General features: G+C 35.5%; 1 protein-coding gene across 11 annotated transcripts in view; it reads left to right on the top strand.

Moving 5' to 3' along the window:
- Positions 1 to 17589, top strand: part of LOC308189046 (cadherin-7) — a 92173-nt gene extending 74584 nt beyond the window's left edge. For all 11 annotated transcript variants that reach the window (XM_080578668.1, XM_080578662.1, XM_080578670.1 and 8 more), the window contains 4 exons: positions 2673 to 2794; positions 4318 to 4435; positions 6442 to 6693; positions 14203 to 17589. In XM_080578668.1, the coding sequence (XP_080434794.1) occupies positions 2673 to 2794; positions 4318 to 4435; positions 6442 to 6693; positions 14203 to 14696 (986 nt within the window). In that variant the 3' untranslated portion in view covers positions 14697 to 17589. The remainder of the gene's footprint in view (positions 1 to 2672; positions 2795 to 4317; positions 4436 to 6441; positions 6694 to 14202) is intronic.
- The last annotated feature ends 9129 nt before the right edge of the window (positions 17590 to 26718 follow it).

Genomic DNA, 26718 nt, shown 5'->3' with positions numbered 1-26718 from the left:
CACCCTTCTCATTCATCAGAGGGGGTACACATTTCTTGGCCTTTCTTTTCTCAGCAATGTCACTTCAGAATCCCTTCCTGTTATTCTTTGCATCCCTTGCCAAGCTCAGTTCCATCTATGCCTTGGCCTTCCTTATCCCATCCCTGCATATCCAGACTGCATCCTTGTACTATTCCCAGGCCATGTGTCCCTGTTTCCACTGTGTGTGCATTTCCTTCTTAGACCTCAGTTTGACCAACAGGTCCTTGTTTAGCCATCCCAGTTGTCTGCCCTCCCTGCCTGCTCTTTTATGCAGAGGGATGGAGAGTTTCGCTTTAAGGAAAACATCCTTAAAGAGCTGCCAGCTCTGCTTAGCTCTTTTTGTCCCTAAGGATGGTGTTCCATGGAATCACAGCTACTAGGTCTTTAAATAGCTTGAAATTTGCTCGTTCAGAAGTTCAGGGTCCTGACTTTGCTCTTTGCCAGGCCTGTACTCCTCGAGATCACAAACTCAACTAGGGCATTGTCAGTGCATCCCAGACTGCCTCCAGTCTTGACCTCTTTAATCACAGAATCATAGAATATTCCGAGTTGGAAGGGACCCATAAGGATCATTGAGTCCAACTCCTGGCACCACACAGGTCTACCCAAAATTTCAGACCATGTGACTAAGTGCACAGTCCAAACGCTTCTTAAACTCCAACAGGCTTGGTGCAGTGACTACTTCCCTGGGGAGCCTGTTCCAGTGCGCGACCACCCTCTCGGTGAAGAACCTCTTCCTCATGTCTAGCCTAAACCTCCCCTGCCTCAGCTTGACACCATTCCTGTGGGTCCTATCACTGGTGACTAAAGAGAACAGATTGGTGCCTTCCCCTCCACCATGCCTCGTGAGGAAGCTGTAGACCGTGACGAGGTCTCCCCTCAGCCTCCTCTTCTCCAGGCTGAACAGGCCAAGTGACCTCAGCTGCTCCTCATACGTTGTCCCCTCTAGGCCCTTCACCTTCTTCGTAGCCCTTCTATGGACACTCTCCAACAGTTTTACATCCTTTTTGTACTGTGGTGCCCAGAACTGCACACGGTACTTGAGGTGAGGTCGCACCTGTGCAGAGTCCAGCAAGACAAACACTTCCCTTTGACCGACTAGCAATGCAACTTGATGCACCCCAGGACACAGTTGGCCTTCCTGGCTGCCAGAGCACACTGCTGGCTAATATTCAACCACAACCCCCAGATCCCTCTCTGCGGTGCTGCTCTGCAGTGTCTCATCACCCAGTCTGTACTTATAGCCAGGGTTGCCCCGTCCCAGGTGCAGGACCTGGCTTTTCTGCATGGGTGAGCACCAGGTCCAGTAACGCTTCTCCTCTGGTTGGTTTGTCTAATACCAGGAAGTTATCCTCAACATACTCTAGGAATCTCTTGGATTGCTTACAGCCTGCTGTGTAGTTTTCTCAGTGGACATCTGGGTGGTCCAAGTCCCCCATCAGGATGAGAGTATACGAGCGTGATGCTTCTTATAGTTGAAGCAAGAATGCCTCATCCACAGGCTTCCCTTGATCGTGTGGCCTGTAGTAGACCCCAACCACAAGCTGTTCTTTATTGGTATGGTCCTTAACTCTCACCCACAAGATCTCAATCTGTCCGTGGCTGTTTCTCAGAGGCATCTCTTCACAATCAATCCCTTCCCTAATGTAGAGGGCAACACCCCCTCCCTTCCTTCCCTGTTTATCTCTTCTGAAGAGTTTATAGCCCTCCATTCCAGTTTTCCAGTTAGGTGATACCACACTTCCATGACAGCAATCAGGTAATATTTGTCTAATTAAGCCATTGTTTGTTTTCCATGTTGTGTGTGTTGGTGTAGAGGCACTTCAGCTGGGCATTTCTTTTAAAAATGCTAATATTTAATAAAATATAAAATATTTAATAAAATTTGGTTGCAATACCATATAAAGAAATAGATACATCTTTTAATGTTTGTGAAGTTTTTCCTTCTGCCCTGCAATCTCACTCATGTCACCACCTACAATCTCTCTTTTCCTTGCTCCAAACCAGAAGTGTTATTTTGCAAAATAGGTATAGTAGACACCAATGTCCGTTATGGTTAGTCCACCAAATATCTACTCTTTGAGATTAAATTATGACATTAGGTCTTTCACAGACTCGTATTTTAGCTAGAAATGTACATCTGTTTGAGAATGTGATTCCACTTCAAGTTTGCTTGGAAATACACTTTTTTTTTTTTTTTTTTTTTTTTTTAACATAGCTGAAGGAATTCTGTTTTTAAGTTCTTACTGGCCTGATCAGTTAGAGTTGCAACATATAATTTCACCCATGATATCTGGGCTATTCCTAGTTTGAATAGGGTTGTTTTGGTTCGCTGTGCGGCCTGGGTGATGGTTCTACATCATTGTACTCTTATCTTTCCATATGATGTAAATGAATGTTTTGATTAGTGAGTTAGATTTTCAGCTTATTCCTGAAAGTAAAACCTCAATTGCATTTATGCTGTTGGAAAACACATACATTGTTTTCATTTTGTCCAAAAGATCAAGCCAAGAGCTTCTTTTGTCTTTCTAGAAGGGATTGTAATTGATTTGACAAGCATATGCAAAAGAAAATTACAAATGAGAAACATACTGACCCAAAGTATAACTCTCAAGGAGCTCTACTTGATTGTATTGTTGGCTTCTTCTCAGAGAATCCAGCACAGATTGGGAGAGGATATGTAGCCATCACTATCCTTGACATCAATGACAATGCCCCTGAGTTTGCCATGGAATATGAGACAACTGTCTGTGAAAATGCTCAACCTGGCCAGGTATGGCTTTATACTTTTTTAATGTTTACTTTTATCAGATAGGTGGTCATTCAATTCAGAAGCCTGACAGCTTTAAGATAAAATATAGTCTGTTTATGAGAGTAAAAACAATGTTTTGATGTGCAGCACAAGCAAATATTACTCAAGTCCTAACATATCCACCTTACTTTTGAAGAAAAAGATGCAGATGTAAAAATAATGTGTTCAAGGTAGGGTAAAAAGGCTCCAAATTTTCTCAAACTTACTTACAACCTACACAAGAAGGTTTCCTTACAACATAACTGACACATTTTTAAGCTCACCAAAATTTTAATAACACTAAGAATATATACTTCCTCCTCATTTTACTGGGAAGTGGGAAATCTTAACATGGAGTTTATTCCGAAACTAAAGGCCTACCATTCCTAAAATGAGCACATAGTTTTATTTCCCTTAGAAGGTATGGTCCATAAGGTCAGAATTTCACAAAACCTATTCCTACCAAACTGTTTTTAACTCCCAACATGACTTACAAACAGTCCTAGACTTAACTAACAGTATCTGGTATTGTTTATCTTTGGTGTCTGTCATATTTTAGCTTTTCGACTTTGATATTTAAGACCTAAGGAAATATATGTTTTCTAATTCTCTCTTCTCTCTCTCAGAAAAGTAGTAGATGTCTCATACATATAGATCCCACGTAATCCCCGGGATGCTTTGCACTTTCAGGCCTTCTCCCAGAATATTTTCCTTTCTGTGGCAGATGTTGTCTATTACACATTTCAAAAGTACAGCAGAATTGAAGTCTTCAACAGAAAACACTATCATTAGCTTGCATTCATGAGAAGCACAGGAATAGAATAAGAGTGTTCTTTTTGGAATACTTGTTTCTTGTCCCTGTGATCCAGTCAGAACTGTCACCTTTACTATTCTTTCCATTATGAATTGTAAGCAATTTTGAGATCTTTCCTTTAGAGACAAGTTTTGACAGAATTTTACAAAATGAATTTGAAAAAAAAAAAAAAGAATATATTAATATACTTGGGACTTGGATTTTTCCTTTTCATACTATTTCTTTTTCTTTCTTTCTTTCTTTTTTTTTCATAAAAAAGTAACTGAGTGCTCATAAGCATAATCTCTCCTTTGCAAAAGATTACAGTTCAACACTGATCACAGCAACAGGTAACTAACAATAAGAGGGCCATATTATAGCCATCTGGAAGATATGATTCTTCCGCTGCTGTGCAGTTTATACTTCAAGCGCTGGTGCATGACAGGACCTAACTCTCTCATAGGCACTGCAGAGAATTGCTTTTGGTAAATAAAGTTCAGATACAGGGAAAGTAAGGAAAAGAGTCACATTTTACATGTAATAGTATCTCTACATGCTTGGGAGTTCAGAAAATTAAAAAACAATAATAATATATGAGCAGGACCCATGAGAGGATTGATACTTTGATATGTAACAGAGGAGTTATGCAACGTGTATGTATTTGTGCTTCTTCTTATTTCATATAATGAAACCTCAATGTATTTCAAAACAGGTCATACAGAAAATCAGTGCAATTGATAAAGATGACCCACCGAACGGCCATCAGTTCTACTTCAGTTTAACAGCAGAGGCAGCAAATAACCACAATTTTACACTTCAGGACAACAAAGGTAGATAACCTTTTGGGGGGGGGGGAGGTAAATATTGACAACCAACACCTTTCATTTTGAATATATCATGCTGAGTATGACCTACATAAACATTGGTAAGGATGTGAATTAAAGTGCAATCAGCTTCAAAAGTGATTTTATCTGTAGATGGTCTGTCAAGGGAGTAAAGCTGGTGTCTGAATCATTTAAAGTCTTGAGCCAAACAGTAGCTTCTTTTTTATTTTTATTTTTTCTTTCCAGAAGGCAGTCTTTTCACATTTTCCCCTTGTATTTATTGATTTGTTTTGTTTTGTTTTGTTTGGTTTGGTTTGGTTTGGTTTGGTTTGGTTTTAATCCAAAATAGATTATACTTTGGAGCAATAACTGAAAAATGTCCATGAATCAATATTTTATTAATTCAACTCAGGGCATAAAAAATAAGTGCACATTTTTTTGTTTGTTTGTTTTTGTTTGTTTGTTCATTTTTGTTATTTTTGTTTTGTTTTGTTTTATGCACCTTTTCAATAAGTATACTACCTACTGAGGAATGATTTTGAAAACAGAAGCATTTACACTGACTTCTTAGTATTATTCCCTCAAACACTTATTAAAAGACTCCTGTTGACATCACGTTTTTATTAGTTAAATATCTGAGAACATGCTTCTAATTAGTGTTCTTATTAGTTTCACTGTTTAGCTGTTAGCTGAGGCAAGTAGAACTAAATAGACACCATCTTACCCTTGCATTGCTCTTTTATGTATCAGTATTATCCAGAGTTACAAAGCGATCATTATTTATAAGAAGAAAGAAGCATATGGTGGACTAAGATGTACTGTTTGTACAGAAAGACCTTGAACAACACTCACTAAGTACATGAGACCTAATAAAGACCTCTCACACAGGCATACAATTTGAAACTAAAAATTGTAAATAGTGATCAAAATAATAAAAATGCATTAGAATAAGACTGTTCAGAAATCTGATGCTGTTACAAGTACTGCAAAGTACTCAGTAAGAAGACAGTCCATCTTCCAGAGAACTTACAGTTTGCAAAGGGTGATAACAGACCATTGCAATGCCAGTAAAATCAATGGAGTTATGAGACAGAACCAGTTGCCTCTTCTGATGTTATTTAGCTTTAGACATATTTCACATGGTGCTATATGAGGAAATGTTTGTATTTTTTTGCTAGATAGGTCATATTAGATGACACAATAAGATACCTATACTGGATTATCAATGAATCTGTCTATAGTTAGACAGATAGATAATAGCTAGATGATAGCTAGACAGACCGACCGACCAACCTTTTCTATACATTTCTAGGAGATGTATCTCCCTACTTCTCAGGAGCGGTCAACCTGTATTGAACACAGTGAGTTTTGCACATATTTTCTGGAACACATGGACATTTTAGTCACACAAATGAGAGCAACGTTGAAGCACATGTTTTAGATTGATTATATTAGCCAACTTGCTGACTCTCAGCTGAGACTGAAAACAAACACATCTTTGTTATACATGCAATTACATGTATTTGTGCTCCAAGAGGTTATTTTTACATTTCAAAAAAAATCATTAATTGGTGTTCAGAACCTACTCACCTATTAATGTATTCTCTTATTCCATGCTCTCTATATCTGTGAATAATTGAAATAGATCCTTGGAAATTAGACCTGAAACATGAATATAAATACTTAAACTGATTACTGAAGTGTTTTGTTTTGTTTTTTTTTTTTCTTTAGCTATATATTGAGACTGTGGAACTCTGAGCATACTAAAAACAAATAGACCTCTGCAATTTTGAAATAGTTTTTCATGGACAACAGGAATATTTTTGTTTAGTTGAACGTGAATTCTCAGCCAATCCTACCTCTGCAGATTAAGGAATATATGACCAATATAAGCTCATTGAAATAATACAATGTGTTTCTAAAGTCTTCTGAGAGAAAGGCTGTATTTCTTATAGACTTATATTCTTAAAAGGCCAAGTATTCTACATTTATCTTTTTATTCCTTTATCTAGATAACACCGCAACAGTATTAACCAGAAGAAATGGTTTCCGAAGACAGGAACAATCTGTTTTTTATTTGCCAATATTCATTGTGGACAGTGGGTCACCTTCACTGAGTAGCACTAATACACTCACCATCAGAGTCTGTGACTGTGATGCAGATGGTATTGCTCAGACATGCAATGCAGAAGCATACATATTGCCTGCAGGACTTAGCACTGGAGCCCTGATAGCAATACTGGCTTGTGTCTTAACACTTCTGGGTAAGTCTTCTTCCTGTTACAATTATTTTCAGTGCAATGCATTGTAATTAGCAAAAGAAAAAATAAAAAAATATGTATAGATATACACACACTATTTTATTTATTCATTTTTAATCACTAAATTAATCACATTCCAGGCAGAACAGCATTTTGTATCATGAGCCACAAAAACCTTCATTCTGTGATTTTCAAGATCAGATACTTTCTAATTTAAGCTGCCTCCAGAGATACATATGAAATAATATTAGAAGAAAAAAGATTATTTACAACAAATTCAATATTTAAAAGATAAACAATGCAGTTTATGGGAGTATTTCTCTAGTTTAGTATAAAAGCCAGTTATTTCCAGATTACTTACTTTTTAATCAGTGTGTGTTCTTTTCAGAGATGTAACTTTTTTTAAAAATTGATTTGTAGAGAACAAAAGATACTCAGGAAATACAACAGATATAATTTACTGATTAGAATCATCTTATTTAATTGAACATCTTCTACAGAAGGATCTTTTGTTACTCCTGCAACTGGTGTCTCTCTTGGATTTTATGTTGTGCAGTGTAACCACAGCTAGATAGAAGACAAGGGGATCAACCAGCTTGTGAACAGCAGAACAGTGTCAAGAGCTTAGTTTGGTTAGCATTTTTCATTCCATGACAAGTCCTGAAACAAAATGCCTAGATGATACTACACAGGGCCAAATCACGGAATAAAGATGAAGGATTATCCTTGCATCTGTGGGATGCAGATAAGCAGAGGTGCAATTTTACTTATTGTCAGAAAGATCTACTGTAAAAAGGTCCCGATTCAGCACATAAGAATTCTCACGAGTGTTATCACTGGAGAGATTCGTCTATTCCTTGGCTGCACATATCAGCCTAAGGGGAAGGAGAAGACTGAAGTCTCCTCAAATTTGTATAATCCCAGTGGTGATTTATCTGTCACTGCTATCCAAGTAATTTGCATAAATCAAATCAAAAGATTTTTGTCTGCATTTTTGTTCATGCCAGTATTTTATCCACATATGGGAGACTTCTCATTGACTGATTCACCTCACTGTAAGCCATTAGTAGGAAATGTTTCTTCTGCTACAAACAATTCCAAAGGACTCAGAAAAAGGAATCCTCTTTTACTGCATTTAGAGAATAAGAAAAATCACTGCTTCTGCAATGAACCCAAACAATTTACTCAATGTCTGTGTATAGGAGGAGACATTTCCCGAGTTTTTCAGCTTTTTGACCAAAAAAAAAAAAAAAAAGAGCTAAAAACATAAGGTTGTTTAATCTCATTCAACATGTGTAAAGACCAAGGCTTAAGGAGAAATACAAGTGAATGATCATCAAAAATTCTAATCAACATTTTTAATACATTTTCTTCTAGCAATATTTCTAGTCCATATCTATTCCCAAATGAACTTTATTTGCACATGCAGGTAAATAGTAGAGTTCAAAGAAACATATAATGTTAGGCTTTTCTCTTGTAGCAACTGGCATTGACATTAATGGAAAATCACCTGTTGAAAGCATTGGTTCAATGTATTTAAGAATTCTGTAACGATAGCAATTAACTTAAACCCAAACTGAAATGTCACCATTCTGTTATATATAATCAAGGGAATTTCTGAATAATGCATAAGAAACTACTGTAGCTAAAAGTCAGGTTGGCCTGGGCATGAGCTTTTGAGAAATATGAACCATATGTGTTGAAGAAGAGTGCTCAGTGGAGACACAGCATTGTGCCAGAGAGTAACTTGCTTATTCCACTCAGTGTAGCACAGCTCAAACACAACCAATAAATCAGGTAACCTGAGGTTTTATCCCAGTCACTTCTGGATTGTGCTGAACAAGCATTTGGTAAAGAACTGAGGATAAACTATGTGAACATAGTGTTTAAATAACGGGTTGTGCACTCCAAATGAGTCTGGCAGACAACGACCTCACCATTGATTTTAGTTGTCAAAGAACTGGACTTCAAATTTAGCTATCTGAATGTGTTATTCTTGTTTATCCAAGTAGATATTTCTATGTGATCTCATCATTTCCTTCCTAAACTTTTCCTTTTGGATACAGTTCAGAGTTGAAGGCACTGTTTAGTCTGTGTTTCTGTGCTAAACTTGGCTTTGAGTCCTGCACTAAGGTGCTGGATCCTGCAGCTGTTTTATTCCTGGTCAGGTGCCAGTCTTCATAAAGTAGAGGTATCAAAGCGTCACTGATGACCAGTGAAACACTAATCAAGTGTTGCTTGTCTTGTTCCAGAGCCTTTCTTCTTCTCTTATTTCATCCCAGAAGGCAGTTGCTGGATCAGCTGAATGGCAATAATGCTAGGAATTTTCTTTTTACATTAATTCCCAAGGAAAGCAAAGAAACAAACAAAAAACCGCAAGCAAACAAAAAACACCAAACAAACAAATAAAATAATGAAGATCAACTAGTGCTGCATAAAAAATAAGTTTAAACTGTGAGCAAGTGGTTCCAGGGACCAAGCAATGTACATTTTCATGTAAGGGTTTATCAGAGGAAACAGGTTACTGGATCAATTTTTTTTTTTTTTTTCTGATTAAATTTTAAAATACACTGCAAATCTAGTCACATTCATCAATGTCATCTCAACGTAAGTTTCAGTTGCAAAGCAGAGGAGAGATGAGATTTGCATAATTATCATGAATGAATACATTCTGGTTGTAATATCTTGAAAATGCAACAAACTCTTATCTGCTTAAAGTTAGTATGATATGCTTTGACATTCATTCCTCCCTGCACATCCCTTTGCCTAATAAATAACCATTTGTCTCAAAGAAGACTCGGATTGTCTCAGTGGGATTTCTTAGTGTTATTATTTTTACTTAAACAACTGATCAATTTTAGACAAGCACAATGTTTTCAGTGATGGTAAGAAGGAAAAAAATTACTACATTATACCAGTTTATTATAATCACATATAACGTGGAATAGCTAATTTTTTTTTCAAAGTTAAATAATCTTAAAAGTCATAAACATTTTACCATTTTTTTCTCCTTCTTAGATTGAATGATGGAGATTAAAATCTAAATTTTATTCCACATTCAAGCTCCAGTACTTTGTTAATACCCCAAAACCTTTATAATTATTCACTCTGCAGTGAGGCTGTGTTTTAAAGAAAAAAAAAAAAAAAACAAAAAAAAACAAATAAAAGTGCTTCCAATTTATTCTATAAAAAGCATATGAAAAGCTAGTTTGTATTCATTTTAGACCGCACATAATTTTTAGAGAAGTAAAAAGGAACTTTTACCTCCTTTTAAAATTATATGGTAATTTAATTCAAGGTAATTTGTTTTTCAGTTAGCATCTTCCAGACAAAATAACTGCTTTTGTAACAAGTGTTTAGCATAAAATGTATATATAAAATCATACATACAAAAAGAATATTCACCTGTAAATAACCCAATCATATTTGAGAGGTTAAAGATTTTCTTTGTATTGAAAAAATAGAAAGCTAGATTGACATATTCTCTTTCATTATTTTTATCTTCCGTATTTCTGAATATAATTTATTAGCCCCACAATTTTTCTCACTAACAACGTAGCAAACCTCCTCTTAATCTGGCTTTAGATTTTACAAGTTAATGATAGGTTGATTACCTTTCAAAATACAGATTTAAATCATTACTTGCTTTCAATTAAGGAACAAGTAAGTTATTATTAACATATTACTTACAAAAGCCTAATAAAATCAGCACATGTAATTTTGTGACTCTTAAACAGGAAGAAACAATACTAGTCATAAGGATCTTATTCTCTAAATGGGTAAAATGGATACGGTATGGGACAATGTTGTATGTATGGACTGGGTCTTACAGCTGAAAAATGATAAATCAATAATTGTTTCAATTTAGAGGTAATTCAAATTGAGTCATTTAAAAGGTGGCTGACTACGCAATGCAGAACCTATTTTCTGAAAATTATAGAGCCTACTAACGTTACTCAGTCTGGGCATTCAAAGGTCACAATCACTTTGCAAATAGCAATGTAAACTGATTAAGCAACAGTTATACGTGAAACTTGTTAACTGGAAATTAAATACACGTTTCCTGAGTCTTGGCCTCTGTATTCTCAAATCTCTTTTGACTGTACTAGCAACTGCAATGTGTAACTAAACAGGTTAGTGTGCTTCTCAGATGGCTAAGTGTCTCCAATCTTCAGCTTTATAACTCATGATACACCTAAGGCATAAAGCAATGGTATGTTCATTTGTAGCTGACATGGCTTATTGCTATAGTAAATGCCAGGCTTCAGAGTGAAGTATGTACAGAGTATGATAACGATTGTGATTTAGCTCTGTCCCTTTACAGCTCTTCCTGTTTCTGAGTGTAGGCTTCTCCTTCAATTTTTTTGAGAGCTATTATGGCTTCTTTACTTTGACACTGTAGTTGCCCTGAGTACAAACAGAAATTTTAATGCTAAAACAGAGAAGCACAGGTAACCTAAACCTGACTTTTTGCCAGATCACACTAAAGTGGAAATTTGATAATAATTCCACAAAGCACACTGCACTGTAACAAACAAAAAACTTTTCTTGTATTCAAGGGCATTAGCTTAAAAACTGATTTAAGTGAACTGAAACTACTGATACTATGATTGTAGTTATACCAACACAAAGATAAAATTACATTTTATCACAGATAATATAAATACAAATGCCCAGGTTCTGTCAGCTGTTGTACCTGTTAAACAAAATCAACAGTTCCAACAATTCTGGTAAACCAGAACAAAAGGTTAGTTTAGATGTTTCTCTACTAGTTTTAGTTATTCACTCATAATTATTAGCTTAAAATTATTTATTTATTTATTTATTTTTTAAATCACATACAAAATCAGTGTTGGCATTTCATCATCTTGGCATCAGTTCAGTGTACTGGTATAGAGCTGATGGCCAAAATGTAAAATACATGTGTTCCTAAAGCTTTTTCACTGTGTTTTATTTCTCCTCTATGATATTGCATTCTCTAGATGTTCAGACAGTCACTGACTTGATCTCTGCTTTTGTGATAAATGTAGGGGGAAAAATGACAATGAGAAATGGATAAGCTTTATAAATCATTTTCACTTGATTTAGTTACCAGTGTAATTTGGTTTGCACTTGTATTCATCTCTGCAGTTGTTGAAATACAGCTAAAGCTTTGTTCATTTAGAGGTTAAACATTATTGTTCATAGCTGCTGGAACAGATAGAAATTAATAATCTCATAAAGCCATCTACATGCTAAAAGGTTTAACCTTTAGAAAGACTCCATATTTTTCTTGACTTCAAGCAGGGATGTGATGTACAAGGAATACTACATAAAACACTCATTGCATCTTGACTTTATTGCACCTTCAGGCAGACCTACCTACTGAGCTTCATATTTTTCACTTATTAAAGGTATTTAACTTTGAAAATGAAGTCTGTTAAGAGTGACAGTGGTGTGAAAACACATGTGCACTTGATTAAAGGAAATGATTATCTGCTTACTTACTTGGCAATAAAAAATGTGTAAGTAAATTTTAAAAATGCTCAAAAAAGAGAAATCAATAGCAATCTTGACTTAAATATATTTTAGTACTGTCAGCAACCTAATTTGTCTTTCACTTAAAAATACCTTTTATAATAAGGAAAAACAATAAGAGTGGAATGCAACTGTTATCTATACGATGATAATTTTACGTTATCTGTTGTATAATTTACAACTTAATTTGTATTATACAATCATCAAAATGTTTTGAAATTTCATAAAAGCCACTTAAAAGTTCAAAATCCTACATTGTCAAACTACTTATGTAAATGTTGTTGAAAGCAAAGTGCCCCAAACCAGTGGCTCCTAAATTCAGTACACAAGACATGATTCAGTGAGATGCCAGGGGGAAAAAAAAAGTGGAATAGTTATGATGATGCTGAAGTGGTATAAAGTCATAGGACATCTGTTAATAGATGGATCATTGGACCTGTGCCTCATAGTTACTATAAATAAATTAAAAATATTTTTGTAATATATTAATATATTTTAAAAAGGGAAAAAATTAACTTGTTCCAGTTTTACTTTTAAACAAACATTACTACAAAGGAAATTACGATAATATCTGTGGAAATATGACAGTTTTCTACATGTATAGTCTCTGAAAGACTGGTTTAATTCTAACCAAGTGATCCCCATAATAAGTCATGTCTCACGATAACTAGATTGATAATGATTTTAAAAATTCCTCCCTGAAAAGAAAGGCTTTCAACAATATTCTATATTATTCAATTTATGGAGGACATTTCTGAGACGGCCTAGACAGCCTAATCAATCTTAATTTTATCTGAACCAGTTTTTCCTTTTCAGAAATGTATATGGAATTTAGTAGGCATATCAAAGTACTGTAAGTAACAATGCCAAACCTTAGATATTTGAATATAAAAAATAATATATTCTTAACATTAAAAATATACTTAATGTTATATGGAATGATCAATTGAATGTGGAATGATACTTACTTTTCAATGTACCATTATTTTTACAGTCGTAGAGATGCCTGCTCTTTTCTAGGATTATCATTAACTCAGCAAATGTTATCCAGATGTTACAGGATAATATTAATCACTTTGTAGGGGTATGACTCACATTTCATCATGTCCCACATATGGGCGCAATATTCATATTACTGGTTCCATAATTTCTGTATCAGTAATGGTGTTTCTCTACCAAATCTGTATTTGAAAAAGATGAGTCTTGAGTTTGTTTCTCTCAGTTCTTTTAGCTGTCACTGACATTTAATTTTAGCTTTCAACCTGATGGAAAATTTAAGGATTATAGTTCTAAAATGATTACCTTTTCTAGCACTGGCTGATCCAGCAAATTTCAGTCCTAGAATTTCTCACTAGAAGTAATTCATGTCTGAAGTACAGTGCTTTGCACTTAAAAGGAAAGTGCATTCTTATACATTCTTTTAATCCATGAGCTGAAACAGTCTTATGTTACACATTGCTTAACAATTCAGTCTTCCCCAATCTAGGAAGATTTTTTGTTTGTTTGTTTGTTTGTTTGTTTTTGTTTGTTTGTTTGTTTCCCAGCAGAGATTGGCCATATACTTTAATTCAGTGACTTCCCAAACTGTGGTCATTAAATTCTGTTCAGTTACTTTGCAAATGTGCTTTTACCGCTTGGGCGATTAAGTGTTCAGGAAAAGCTCTTTTTTAAAAAATAAATTATTTTTATTTCATAGCTATGAGATTGTAACACTCAGACTGAAACAGTCCTAAAATTTACATTTAACAGATAGCATAGGATATAGAATTAGAGATGAAAACATTAATTCACAATGGCTTTGGAAATAGATTCTTTAACATCTAAAAAGCTCATGTTTTAAAAGCCATTTTATAACCTGCTAGATCTGAAATCTAACTCTATAAATTACCTGCTACTCCTTGTGTCTTTACCATATAAATTAATGAGTGTTTCGACCACTACAAAAATATGATCAAATTTTAGCATTGCTAAAACTTCAGTCTTTTTGCATTCCAGTTCTTGTCTTGCTGATTGTCACCATGAGGCGACGGAAAAAAGAACCCCTCATTTTTGATGAAGAGAGAGACATCAGAGAGAACATTGTCAGGTATGATGATGAGGGTGGTGGAGAAGAAGACACTGAGGCTTTTGACATGGCTGCCTTGAGAAATCTCAACATCATCCGAGACACCAAGACCAGGAGGGACGTGACACCTGAGATTCAGTTCTTGAGCAGACCAACTTTTAAAAGCATCCCAGATAATGTAATTTTTAGGGAATTTATCTGGGAGAGACTAAAAGAAGCTGATGTGGACCCCTGCGCACCACCCTATGACTCCCTGCAGACATATGCTTTTGAGGGGAATGGCTCAGTTGCAGAGTCGCTCAGCTCCTTAGATTCGATCAGCTCAAACTCTGACCAGAACTACGATTACCTCAGTGACTGGGGCCCTCGCTTTAAAAGGCTTGCGGATATGTATGGGACTGGACCAGACTGCTTATACTCATAGCCTTGGAACCCTTCTCTGAAAACGCACTGAAGAATACTAAAATAAAAAACTTAACCTTACAGACAGAAGAAAGTTGTAAATAGTTCTCCATTTTGAATCTTTTTTTTTTTCTTTTTTTTCTTTTTGCCTTGTTGGAACATATCTTCATTAAACTTGTCCTAGGGATTGCACTGACCACATAGCATATGATCATCTGAGGCATTTTTAATAAAATGAAATGCTCAGACACGTTCAAATAGATAGCAACCATAAGATACCTTCAGAGGCAACTCACTTTCGAGAGTATGTTATGCACTGTGACCTCAATGAGTCAATTACACTCTGTAGATGCCTTTACAGTATTGCTACATCTAGAACACAAAGTCTTTGATATAAGTGTAAGAAGAAGCAAATTAACAAACATAATTCAGTACAGTATGACAATATATAGTATTTGCAAATGTAGGCCTTTTAGCAAATTTTCTTTATAATGCTGCATGCAGCTTGCTAAGCCAAAACCAGAAGTACAGAAAATAAAACAAACAAAAACCCAGATCATTTTTTGTTTGTCCCTGTTTGTTTTCAAATTAATTTAACTGAAAGTCTTTGTAAATTCCTGGGTAACATTATGAATATATATATAAAGAGATATATATTACAATTTGTTCTAAGAAACTCCATGTTTGTCATCAACTTACTGATGTAGTTTACAGACCACATAAAATGAGAAATACAGAGTGGTATCCTCAAGGTTGAAAAGTTTTGTGATGCCCATGTAGGTATAGAAAAGATGTTGCTATCTATTTGTTATTTTTTTATTATCTCTTCTGATTTGTACAGGAGAATTTATCCTTTTTTATTATTATTTTTACATAAAGCGTTATATTTATTTTGGAGCTCTAATCTCCACTAAATTCAGGTCCATTTTACTGCCTCATGGTATTAGACTTGTCAGAACATGCTGATTTTTCTCCAGTCTCAGATAAATGAAGCGTGGAAATAGAGAAATTACAGTAAAGCAATTGAGCCCACCATTCATCTCTCAGAACTGAGAGCAGCCGCAAGGACACACAGTTGTTCTTCTGAGCCACTACAATGTCTGAGACATTCAAATAAAATATTTGTACATTGCAGCTCTGGAAAGAAGACTACAGAGTAGCTGGGAGTGTCTTTAGTGCAAGATATAATTTTCAAGGTCAAATATCCTGTATGCTTCAAAGACTTTAAACACCCTGCTTTTCCCCCTCCCATTATCTTTTGCTGATGATGAATCACAGTAAAAGACTCTTAAATTTCTTTCTTATGTTAAGCAATGTAATGCTATTAATTCCAGAAACCATCTTTAGATCTTTCTGCACATATGTATTTTCCCCAAAGATGTTAACTCAGTACACATAATTTCTACACTGGTTCAGGAGTGCCAAAACAGAAAGACAACTGCTGTTGCTTAAAATACTGTATGGTTTTGAAGTAGGATTTCTTAGAATAAGAGAACTTTTTTATTATTCTGACTATTTATACTTCATCTTTCATGATTTATTATTAGATAATAAGGCATATAATCAAGTAAAGTAGTGTTTTTAAGTATTATTTCAGATCCTTTTGTTCTAGATAATCTGTAGATGAGTTTCTAAATTAGACTATGCTCCTACAAACTCTTTTGCTTGTACCTAACTTACAATGATTTGACTTGCCAGCAATTACTGAGAGTCATTCAGAATTGTTTGTAGGATTTTATCTGTGAATAGAAGGTACTACATAGAGAATGATGTTCACTCCAGAAGTACTTATTTCTGAAAGAAAGATCCTTGTACTGAAATGTATGGGTGACACAAGGCTGGGAGAAGGGAAATTACCATTAAGGCTTTGTAATTTTTGCAGCCCAGCATTATCAATTAACTATGTGAAAGTGGCCTTCAGCTTCATCAGAGAAAAGCAAAATGATTTTAATCATCTGCAACATGGATGTTTAATTTTGAGTTACACTTTGGTAGACAATCATTGATTCATAATTGAGTAGATTTGCTTCTAGTTGTACTAAATATATATATATATGTATATATATATATGACAGATTTTGTAATGGAACTGAAAGATATTGCCCATGACTTTTAGTCATACCTGTAAGATTTTCAATAAAAAATAATAAAATAAAAAAAAAAAAGAGAGAGAGAGAGAGAATGATCCACATTTGTAGTTCAATGAGAGTGAAAAATACTGCGGGAGTTAATGGGGTATTAGATCAGCAAGGTGTCAGGAGAACAGTTTTTGATTAATCTACTTTTTGTTTGTGGGAAGACTAAGGTGTCAAAAGATGCTGATTTTAGCACATAACACTCAAAGGAGATTTAAATGTGGTTTAGAGTAAACACAATTTTCTTGCTTTCCTATGGTATATTTCTGTGAAAAACAAACAAAACCAAAAACAAGCAAACAAACAAAGAAAACCCCCTCCCCATAGCTCAACTGCATTAGTTTTATGTACGTGTTTTCTGTGAAAAGAAATGTTTCATTCTAATGCCATAAAAAATCCTGCATATATTTGTTTGCTGTTGCACAGTTCTAATATAATCTAGTAAATTTTTATTACACTACATATGCTTACATATTAACAACTATTTCAGCAAAAGAGAAAGAGGAAAATCCTTTACATTCAGTGACAGATGTTACTATAGTATATGCATTTGGTGTACATAATATAATGCTCTCCGTAAGTTACCATGTGTCTATAGGTTTCCGTGGTTAATGTTCTGATTCAAATTCTTTCTTTTAGTGTTATTTATGTTGTATAGTCTGATGTCATAATCTACAGTCTACTGACCAAATAATGTAAAATATAAGAAATATTTTCTCTATGCCTGAAAAATTATGGAAGTGTTGATCAGATTAATTAGAATGGCTTTTAAAAAAAGAATCCTTATTTTATTTATTCACTAAACTTTCTGAAGAGCTGTGGTATCCACCTACACGCCTCAAGTCTTCCTTAAAGAGTATGTCAACCGTTGCAGTAACATCCATCTTAGAGTAAAATACCAACACGTCTTTCCTTTCATCATACGACAACTGAATAGATTTTTTTTTAAATTGAGATTTCCAAGCTCCTTGAAAAGTCTGCTTTAAGAGTGCTACTAAAAATACCTAGGTAAAATTACACCATCTGAAGATTTAAGGCAAGACTCAGCATTGACCAGTGTAAAATCTACTGAATTCAGAAGAGTTACATTATTGTAAACAGTGGATGCTTTTTTTTTTTTAACAACAGTTAAAACTTTTTTTTAAAGACTAAATTTATATGTACATATTTCTCCTCTGAATCCAAAAGGTGAGAAACCATACATATATTTAAAAATTCCACCTACCTACTGTTTATTTTAAAATGCCTTATTAAACCAGAGAATATCCCAACAAATTAACCCTACCCTCAAATTTATCCCCAATAATTCACAGAATATTTGATTGACGTTATCACAGAATGAATCATAGAATAGCTTGGGTTGGAAGGGACCTTAAAGATCATCTAGTTCCAGCTCCCCTGCCATAGGCAGGCATGCAACTAAATCAGGTTGCCCAGGGCCTCATCTAACCTGGTCTTGAACACCTCCAGGAATGGGGCATCCACAACTTCTCTGGGCAACCCGTTTCAGTGCCTCACCAGCCTCTGAGTGAAGAATTTCCTCCTAATCTCTAATCTAAGTCCCCACTCTTTTAGTTTAAAACCATTCCCCCTTTTCCTGTCATTATCTGATTGAGCATAGTAGAAAATTATTTCTGGACTCAGGCAAAACTTTTAAGACTGCCCATGCAATAAAACCTTATTTTTTTACTGTTTTTTTTTTTCTTCATATTGTTTCCAAAAATAGTTTAATATCTGTTAGAAGTTTGGCAAGAACTACTATTTCTACAATGCTGTAAAGCCATGGGTTATTTTACTATAGAATCAGATTGAAATTCTTATTCCTAGAAGCGATGTAGAGATTAATGGAGTTTAATGACTGCTTGATTAATTAAGGTCATAAAGCAATTGTACATCATAACAATGAGCTTAAAGTTGAACCAAGACTGGAAAAAAAGTTAAAAGTTTTGTTTTCTCCTTCTACTCCCCAACATCTCTGCAAAATCCAGAATTTGTTTTCATTGTATATGAAGCTAGACAGAGCAGGCAATTGGATTTTAGTCTCCTCCTCACAAAGGCTAATAGACTCTTTGCTAGGTCATTCAGTTCAATTATTCCTGTGTGATGATGTCTTGACTCACAGGTCATACTAACTTGGACCTGCAAAGTTTTTTGTTTGTTCGTTTGTTTGTTTCTGTTAACTCTGGTATTCTTGGTGAAAGGCTTATGCCTGGATGAGTTAATTTTTTTTCATTCATTTTTGTTTGTTTGTTTTTGTTTTTCTTTTGGTCAAAACTATACAAGCCAAAATATATCTTGACTTTTTTGCAGTCTTGACTAGAAACCCATCTTATTGTCTTCTGTTAATGGGACAGAAGAAAGTCCTGAGATGTTCGAGAAGTTGTGGAGAAAAAGCTAAAGACAGTATCAGCAGACTGCAGTGAAACAAATGCATCACTTTCTCTAAACATGAGCTCACAAAAACAAAGCTGTCATTAGCACCATTCAAATCATGATACGGGTCTAATCTTACAACTTAAAACATGATGTCATTTTCTAGCACTAATATCAGTAATATTTACATGCTTATCAAAGAATTTAGAATAGTTGAGGTTCTTCACTCGGCAGTTTCACCATTACTATTTATATCATATTCTTGATGCATGGAAAAAGATGGGAAAGTTACAAAAAGTGAAACAGTACAAGTACAAAATGGCCCTATGTGCACTGACTTTTAATACAGTACTTTACTCATCATTCTCCCTTAGTGCTCCCCACTCCATTGATTTCTTTTCCTTTCATTGAGACCAGCTACTCATCTATTAGACGTATGATATCTAGCCAGGTATTTAAGCCACTTTAGACCATTCAAGTCTGTCAGTTTGAACTGGATATTCTTTCTTTTTGCACAATCTCTTATTTTCAATAAGCCACAATTCTCTTCTTTTGATGGTAAAACAAATATATTACTAGGAAATTCTTAATAGCATAAGCTATTTGCTATCAGCACAGTACATACAATGTTGTTGTGACAAACAGTACCCTTGTTGTCAAAGTTCATTTCTGATATCTATAGACAGTATAGACAAATATAGACAGTACATAAAGCTCTTCCTCCCTATAATTAAGAACATATAGAATTTTCATGTTATCAAAATCAAATTATGACACTTCACTTTTAATAGGACTTTGTGACAATCTGTAGCTTTATCATGTCCATGACTGTAGATACAACCTAAATAGATTATAATCTTCCTGTTTTGGAGCCTGTTTTCTTGCTCTTGCTTGAGATTTTACTAACATAGAAAGGGGTAGCAGCAACAAAACAAAAAAGAGATTAAGAACTCCTGATATTTTTTATTGCTTCATACGTGGCCTAATGATGTGAAAAATAACATTTTAGCAGATGCTACTGCAATACAATTTCCTCTGAACTAACAATGTTTCCACACTGTGGAATGATATCTTCCAACAATCTACAGTATTTGGTCTAGTCTCATCTTATTGAAATATACATATTTAAAAAACAAAAACAAAAAACTATTAAGGAGGAAGATTAAATATCTCAGTGGCAAGCTTAATAAGAAACTTGCTATTCCTCAAAACATTAAGTTTTCCTAGTTTGTGTGTAATGAACCTGTGAACGAGCTCTCATAGGATGTATAATCTGTTGATGTGGTTACCATTTCTATGTAGGAATGGCTGGATATTTGTTCACTTTCTTCTTCCCCTCAATTTCTAGTAGAGTTTGACTGTGACATATAGAAAACAACTACAGGGATAAAAAAGTACTGTGTAATTACGACCAAGGACATTGGGACATTGTGAAGACTCAAGCATTAAAAATAAATAAATAAATAAATAAATAAAATTACTTCTTTAAAGAGTTTAGTAAAAAGAAAAACATTTGATCTCCCCCCTCCTCTTTTGTCCTCAGTCCCTTCAAAGATAACATATGACTCTAAATCTTTCTCTAATATATGACTTTGTTGTTTTGGGTACACATTCATTATGTTTTGTAGTAGTCACATGTAGAAGGTGAATGGATAACAAGCTAGCATCAAAGTCAAAGCCTGAGAATTAGGAAAAAGATTTAATAGTTTCCTACACTTTACTGCTATATGACCTTGACAAACTTGATTCAAGGTAGAACTATTCTTTATCTTTCAGTATAACTTATATGACAGCAAAATAAAATAATATGAAAAAAATGATACCTAGGAACTACTGATCATGAGAAATTGGTTAATATATTATGCATGAAATCAATATCTCTTTTTCACTGTAGCTTAACACAGGTCAATATACTTTATTAGGACTCCAAGATTAATATAGACTTCTTGCCTTGTGTACAAAGAACATCCAAGAAGGAATTTTCAAACATCTCCAGCAAAAATCTGAGGTTATTTCAATATTCAAAAGACAAGGGTTCTTGGAAATAAACAGACATGACCAAAAATCCAAATTTCTTGTCTTTACAGGTAGATATATACAGAGATGATAGGAAGGCAAATCTGTTAGCACTTAAGATCTGTAGTGAATGTGAATTTGAATCTAAATGACTACAATTGAAAGCAAGACGGAAGCAAAGGAGGCATCTTTCAACGACATGCATTTTAATCAGCCTCACTTGGCCGTTTATTGTTATTTATATTAAAAGTTGTCTTGCTCTAGCTTGGCCTTTGTATATTCTACAAAACCCACAACTCAGAAACTGAAAAGACTTCTGTTGTCTTCTGGTAAGTTTGCATTCATGAAGAGGTAAGGCAAATATGTAACAAAGCTGTGGCAGACTGTTACTCTGGTCTCACCTGCAATATAGTTAAGATTGGTGATACAGAGACCACACCAAATGACAATGTCTTACTGTCTCATTTTTCATCCTTTCCTGTATACACCCATTTCTTATCTCTTTCTCTAGCTGTTATTTCCATGAGGAAAGTGGGCTTTTGTTTGTTTGTTTGTTTGTTTTTGAATTCTTTTAGTATTGTACTTCATACAATTAGTCCCAGACTCTGATCAAACCTTCTAAGAAGAAAATCAATGCTACTGTTACTTTAACTACTACTAATAATGATGGTGGGTAAATGTGACATTGTTAGCCTTGGAGTCAATATCAAGTTATCTGCCCAACTTTATCACAGATCTGTTTTGTTTGGTTGTTTCATCCATCTTTTGTATCTGTTGATATAGAGGCCTGAAGAGAAACAGCATGTTTCTGATATATTTGAGAATGAAAATGGTATTGCAACATCTATATAATAAATGTGGTGGGTTTTGTTTGTTTGTTTGCTTGTTTGTTTGTTTTGTTTAATAGAAACATAGATATACTTATGGATAAAATTCAGTCCTGGTTCTAAGTCTGGAGTAAACATCCTGAGCCAAAGTCAGCAGCAATGTAATATCAGTTTTGCATATGGGATGACAAGGTAACATCAAGAGACAATAAGCATTCCTAAAAATGATTTGGCATTTCTAAAGCATATGAATGCAATGTGACAAACATGCCAGCAGAAAGGAATGTTGTAGGAAATAAAACAAACAAACAAACAAAAAAAAGGGCTGCTTTTATTTTACAAACTCATCTCATACAACTTTTGTTCCATGGAGTTTCAGACAAAGAAAGAGAGAGTGACCTGATTTGTTTATTCATTCTTTTTTTGAAGTAAGTGTACTCTCAAAGCCATAATGAAACAGTGGCATTGAAGAAAGCTTTCTTTTACAAAGAACTTTGTGTATGCAGGTAGATAGTACAAGGACTTCATTGGTGTTTTACTGTGGAAGGAGCCATCTTTGCATGTAATCAAGAAATGATTTGAGGATATAGATTGTCTTCAGTTTATTTCAACAACTGAAACTTGCTAAAATCCATTCCTAATATAAAATGCATCTTTGTAAGCCTAAGGTTTAACTAATGAGATTAATAAATATAAATTTTATCGACAGGAAAGCTTCATCAGAGGAGGGAAAGTTCATTCATCCTGTTTGCCATTTATCTAAAAACAAACAAACAAAAAACAATCAATCAAACAAACAAAAAACCCACAAAACTATAGTTTAGTAAATTTTAAAATCTGACCTGCCTTTGGAAATGTGAAATTAATGTCACCCAAGTCATGTTGGCAAAGCAATGTATGGGAAAAGCCTATGGTCTTGAACAGACTACTTCATTGTATAATATCTCTGAAGTTTATCTACCATGTGCAACAGGAATCACTGCTCTATTGTAAATTCAAATGAGGCAGCTTAGGTAAGCCATCATCAGCTCCAGTAACAAAATTTGCTCTGTCACTTTATCTCTGTGATTTGATCGTGGATGGAAATTATATAAGACAAATTTGATACATCGGTAATTTAAAGTTGATGATACTCTCTGAAAATGTTTTGTGTGAAATAATTTAACAAGTTTCAGGCCCCTCATGTTGGACCACTCAATTTTTTCTAAAAGTGAATTGAAAAGGATGCCCATGATATGATACTGAAACACTTTTCTAATCTAAATAGGACCACGCAGAACATGTGTTTCACTATTTGCTTTCAACATGTTTAAATGACAAAAGTCAGAAGAAACAGAGGACATAGAAGATAAGTTCAAAGAACTCAAACATGACTTTTTATAACTACAGCAGCTATTACTGGAATATTTTGTCATCCAATCACTCATATTTGGTGTAATATGTTGGCAATAAGTTTGTAGAGCAGTAGATTGATCAAGAGAATGGGATCAATCAGGCCATGGTTCAGCTCTTCAAAGGTGTTTAGGCAATGTGATCAATGGTGTATGGCAGCTAAAGACCTCTAAAAGTCAGGACCAGAGCTGTTCCCTCATCTTCTAAGTTCCCTGGAAACCAGACATCTGAACACAACTCTCTTTAAACAATGAACTATGTCAAGACTCTCTACCTGAGGAAATCTAGTTACAAGAGAAAAAAAGGTCATATGTATCTTCCATTTTTTAAATACTTTGTTACTATAGAAAAAGAGATCATACCAGTCTTTCATCTACAAATGTCCAAAGTATTGCATGAAACTTCAGCTGAACAATTCTCATTAAAACTGTATAAGTTAAATTCTTTAGAAAGCCTCCCTGACCTTTCTTGAGAATCTTTGGTAGTTCATAATGAATTCTTCTATCATTTCTAATTATTTTTCTGTTGCTATGCCTCCTTTCTTTACCTGCTGCATGAAGAACTATGCAGTAGGTCAATACTAAAGCTTCGGAAAAAAAAAAAAAAGAGAGAGAGAGAAGTAAAAACTGCTTGTTTGTTTGTTTGTTTTTTAATAATTTTGTCTTTTGATTATGAACTGAGATGTAGAATCAGACATGGTTTAGAATAGCAAGATATCTGGGCTTAGAATACAGCTGTAATTGCTCATGAAGCATCCTTTTCTTTTTCTTATTGATATTTTTCCTGTTTCCTATACATTATAAGACAGAAAATTATATAGTTTTTATACATATTATCCAAGGAGCTAGTAACACATCTTATTTACACATAACAGGCAGAAGATTGAGCATATGCAAGATGACATGATGCTAGACTAAAAGAATATGACTTTAACCAGCTCAGAAACTTGTTTACCACGGAGAGCTAATCAGAGAACTGTTAAGTACAAATTATTAAACCTAGTGCACTTCAAATAATGTAATTGAGTATGGGACACAAAAAATAAAAATTATAGTTTACAAACAAATAAATAAATTTAACCTTCTCCTAAATCTAAAATGGATTTAAAGTATAATGTAAGAAGAGGATTTAGAGGTAATCATATTGGTACTTCATCAGTATTTTATAGGTTAGCCATGTTGGCAGCTTGAAAAATAAATGATGTGTCACATGATTCTATAGACTTCTGTTAAGCCTGTATTCCTTCACTCATCTATCTTTTCCCTCTTCTAATTCCCCTCCACTTCCCTGCTTTATAAATTTATTATATCATACGACCTCTCAGTCTCTTAAAGGTTAGGATGTACCAGGTGCTCTCGCTATACAGAAACAAAATCTTTGTACTTTTTAAAGCAGTGCTGCTGGTAGTGCTGCCTTCTAGATCTGTTTAGAACAAAATTCTCCAGCAGTTTATACATGTGTTTGGTATTTGAACTGAATTTGAACTGAATTTGAACCCTGTTTCTCATGAAAGACATAAAACAAACACATTACCTGATGTCTTCCTCTTCTGCCATGTAGTCTAAGAATTCTAAAATAAAAACTTTTCAAGATAACATTGTACTGTGTAGAGAAAATAATAAAGTGAGAAAAGGGACTTGATGTCTCCAGAAGTTAATAATGAATTAGGAAGAACCACTGCATATATAAACTGAGTTGTGAGTGGAAAGGAGATGATAGTCAACAATATCTGAAAGACATTACATTATACTTGATTGGCTATCAGGGAGCCTACATCAATTGATTTGTGGTTTGAAACTAGTTCACAGAATCACAGAATCACAGAATCGTCTAGGTTGGAAGAGACCTCCAAGATCATCTAGTCCAACCTCTGCCCTAACACTAACAAGTCCTACACTAAACCATACCACTAAAGGCTACATCTAAACGTCTTTTAAAGACCTCCAGGGATGGTGACTCAACCACCTCCCTGGGCAGCCCATTCCAATGCCTAACAACCCTTTCAGTAAAGAAGTTCTTCCTAACATCCAACTTAAACCTCCCCTGGCGCAACTTTAGCCCATTCCCCCTCGTCCTGTCACCAGGCACGTGGGAGAATAGACCAACCCCCACCTCCCTACAGCCTCCTTTAAGGTACCTATAGAGAGCGATGAGGTCGCCCCTGAGCCTCCTCTTCTCCAGGCTGAACAAACCCAGCTCCCTCAGCCGCTCCTCATAAGACTTGTTCTCCAGACCCCTCACCAGCTTCGTTGCCCTTCTCTGGACTCTCTCGAGCACCTCCATGTCCTTCTTGTAGCGAGGGGCCCAAAACTGAACACAGTACTCGAGGTGCGGCCTCACCAGAGCCGAGTACAGGGGGATAATCACCTCCTTAGACCTGCTGGCCACACTGCTTCTCATGCAAGCCAGGATGCTGTTGGCCTTCTTGGCCACCTGAGCACACTGCTGGCTCATATTCAGCTGCCTATCAACCAGTACTCCCAGGTCCTTCTCTGCCAGGCAGCTTTCCAGCCACTCATCTCCAAGCCTGTAGCTCTGCTTGGGGTTGTTACGCCCCAGATGCAGGACCCGGCACTTGGCCTTGTTGAACTTCATGCAGTTGACCTCAGCCCATCGGTCCAGCCTATCCAGATCCTCCTGCAGAGCCTTCCTTCCCTCGAGCAGATCGACACACGCACCTAACTTGGTGTCATCTGCAAACTTACTGAGGGTGCACTCGATCCCCTCATCCAGGTCATCGATAAAGATATTAAAGAGGACCAGCCCCAGCACTGATCCCTGGGGGACTCCACTAGTAACCGGCCTCCAACTGGATTTGGCTCCATTCACCACAACTCTTTGGGCCCGGCCGTCCAGCCAGTTTTTAACCCAACAAAGCGTACGCCAGTCCAAGCCACGAGCAGCCAGTTTCTTGAGGAGAATGTTGTGGGAAACGGTGTCTAAAGCCTTACTGAAGTCAAGGTAGACCACATCCACAGCCTTCCCCTCATCCACCAAGCGCGTCACTTGGTCATAGAAGGAGATCAGGTTCATCAAGCAGGACCTGCCTTTCATAAACCCTTGCTGACTGGGCCTGATCGCCTGGTTGCCCTGCAAGTGCCGCGTGATGACACTCAAGATAATCTGCTCCATGAGCTTCCCTGGCACTGAGGTCAAACTAACAGGCCTAGTTCATAGAGGGTAATTGTTCACGTTACTGCTGACCGTTAAATAACATCTTTGTTGGCAGACTCATTAAAGAACAAAAAGTAATGAACTAACACAGACACTAAACTACCCACTGTCTTTCCATCTTATTTCA

Source organism: Anser brachyrhynchus (assembly GCF_964034855.1).
Source record: "Anser brachyrhynchus genome assembly, chromosome: 2".
NCBI classification, from domain to species: Eukaryota; Metazoa; Chordata; class Aves; order Anseriformes; family Anatidae; genus Anser; species Anser brachyrhynchus.
The sequence above is the reverse complement of the archived record's forward strand: the minus strand, read 5'-3'. Positions and strand labels throughout refer to the sequence as shown.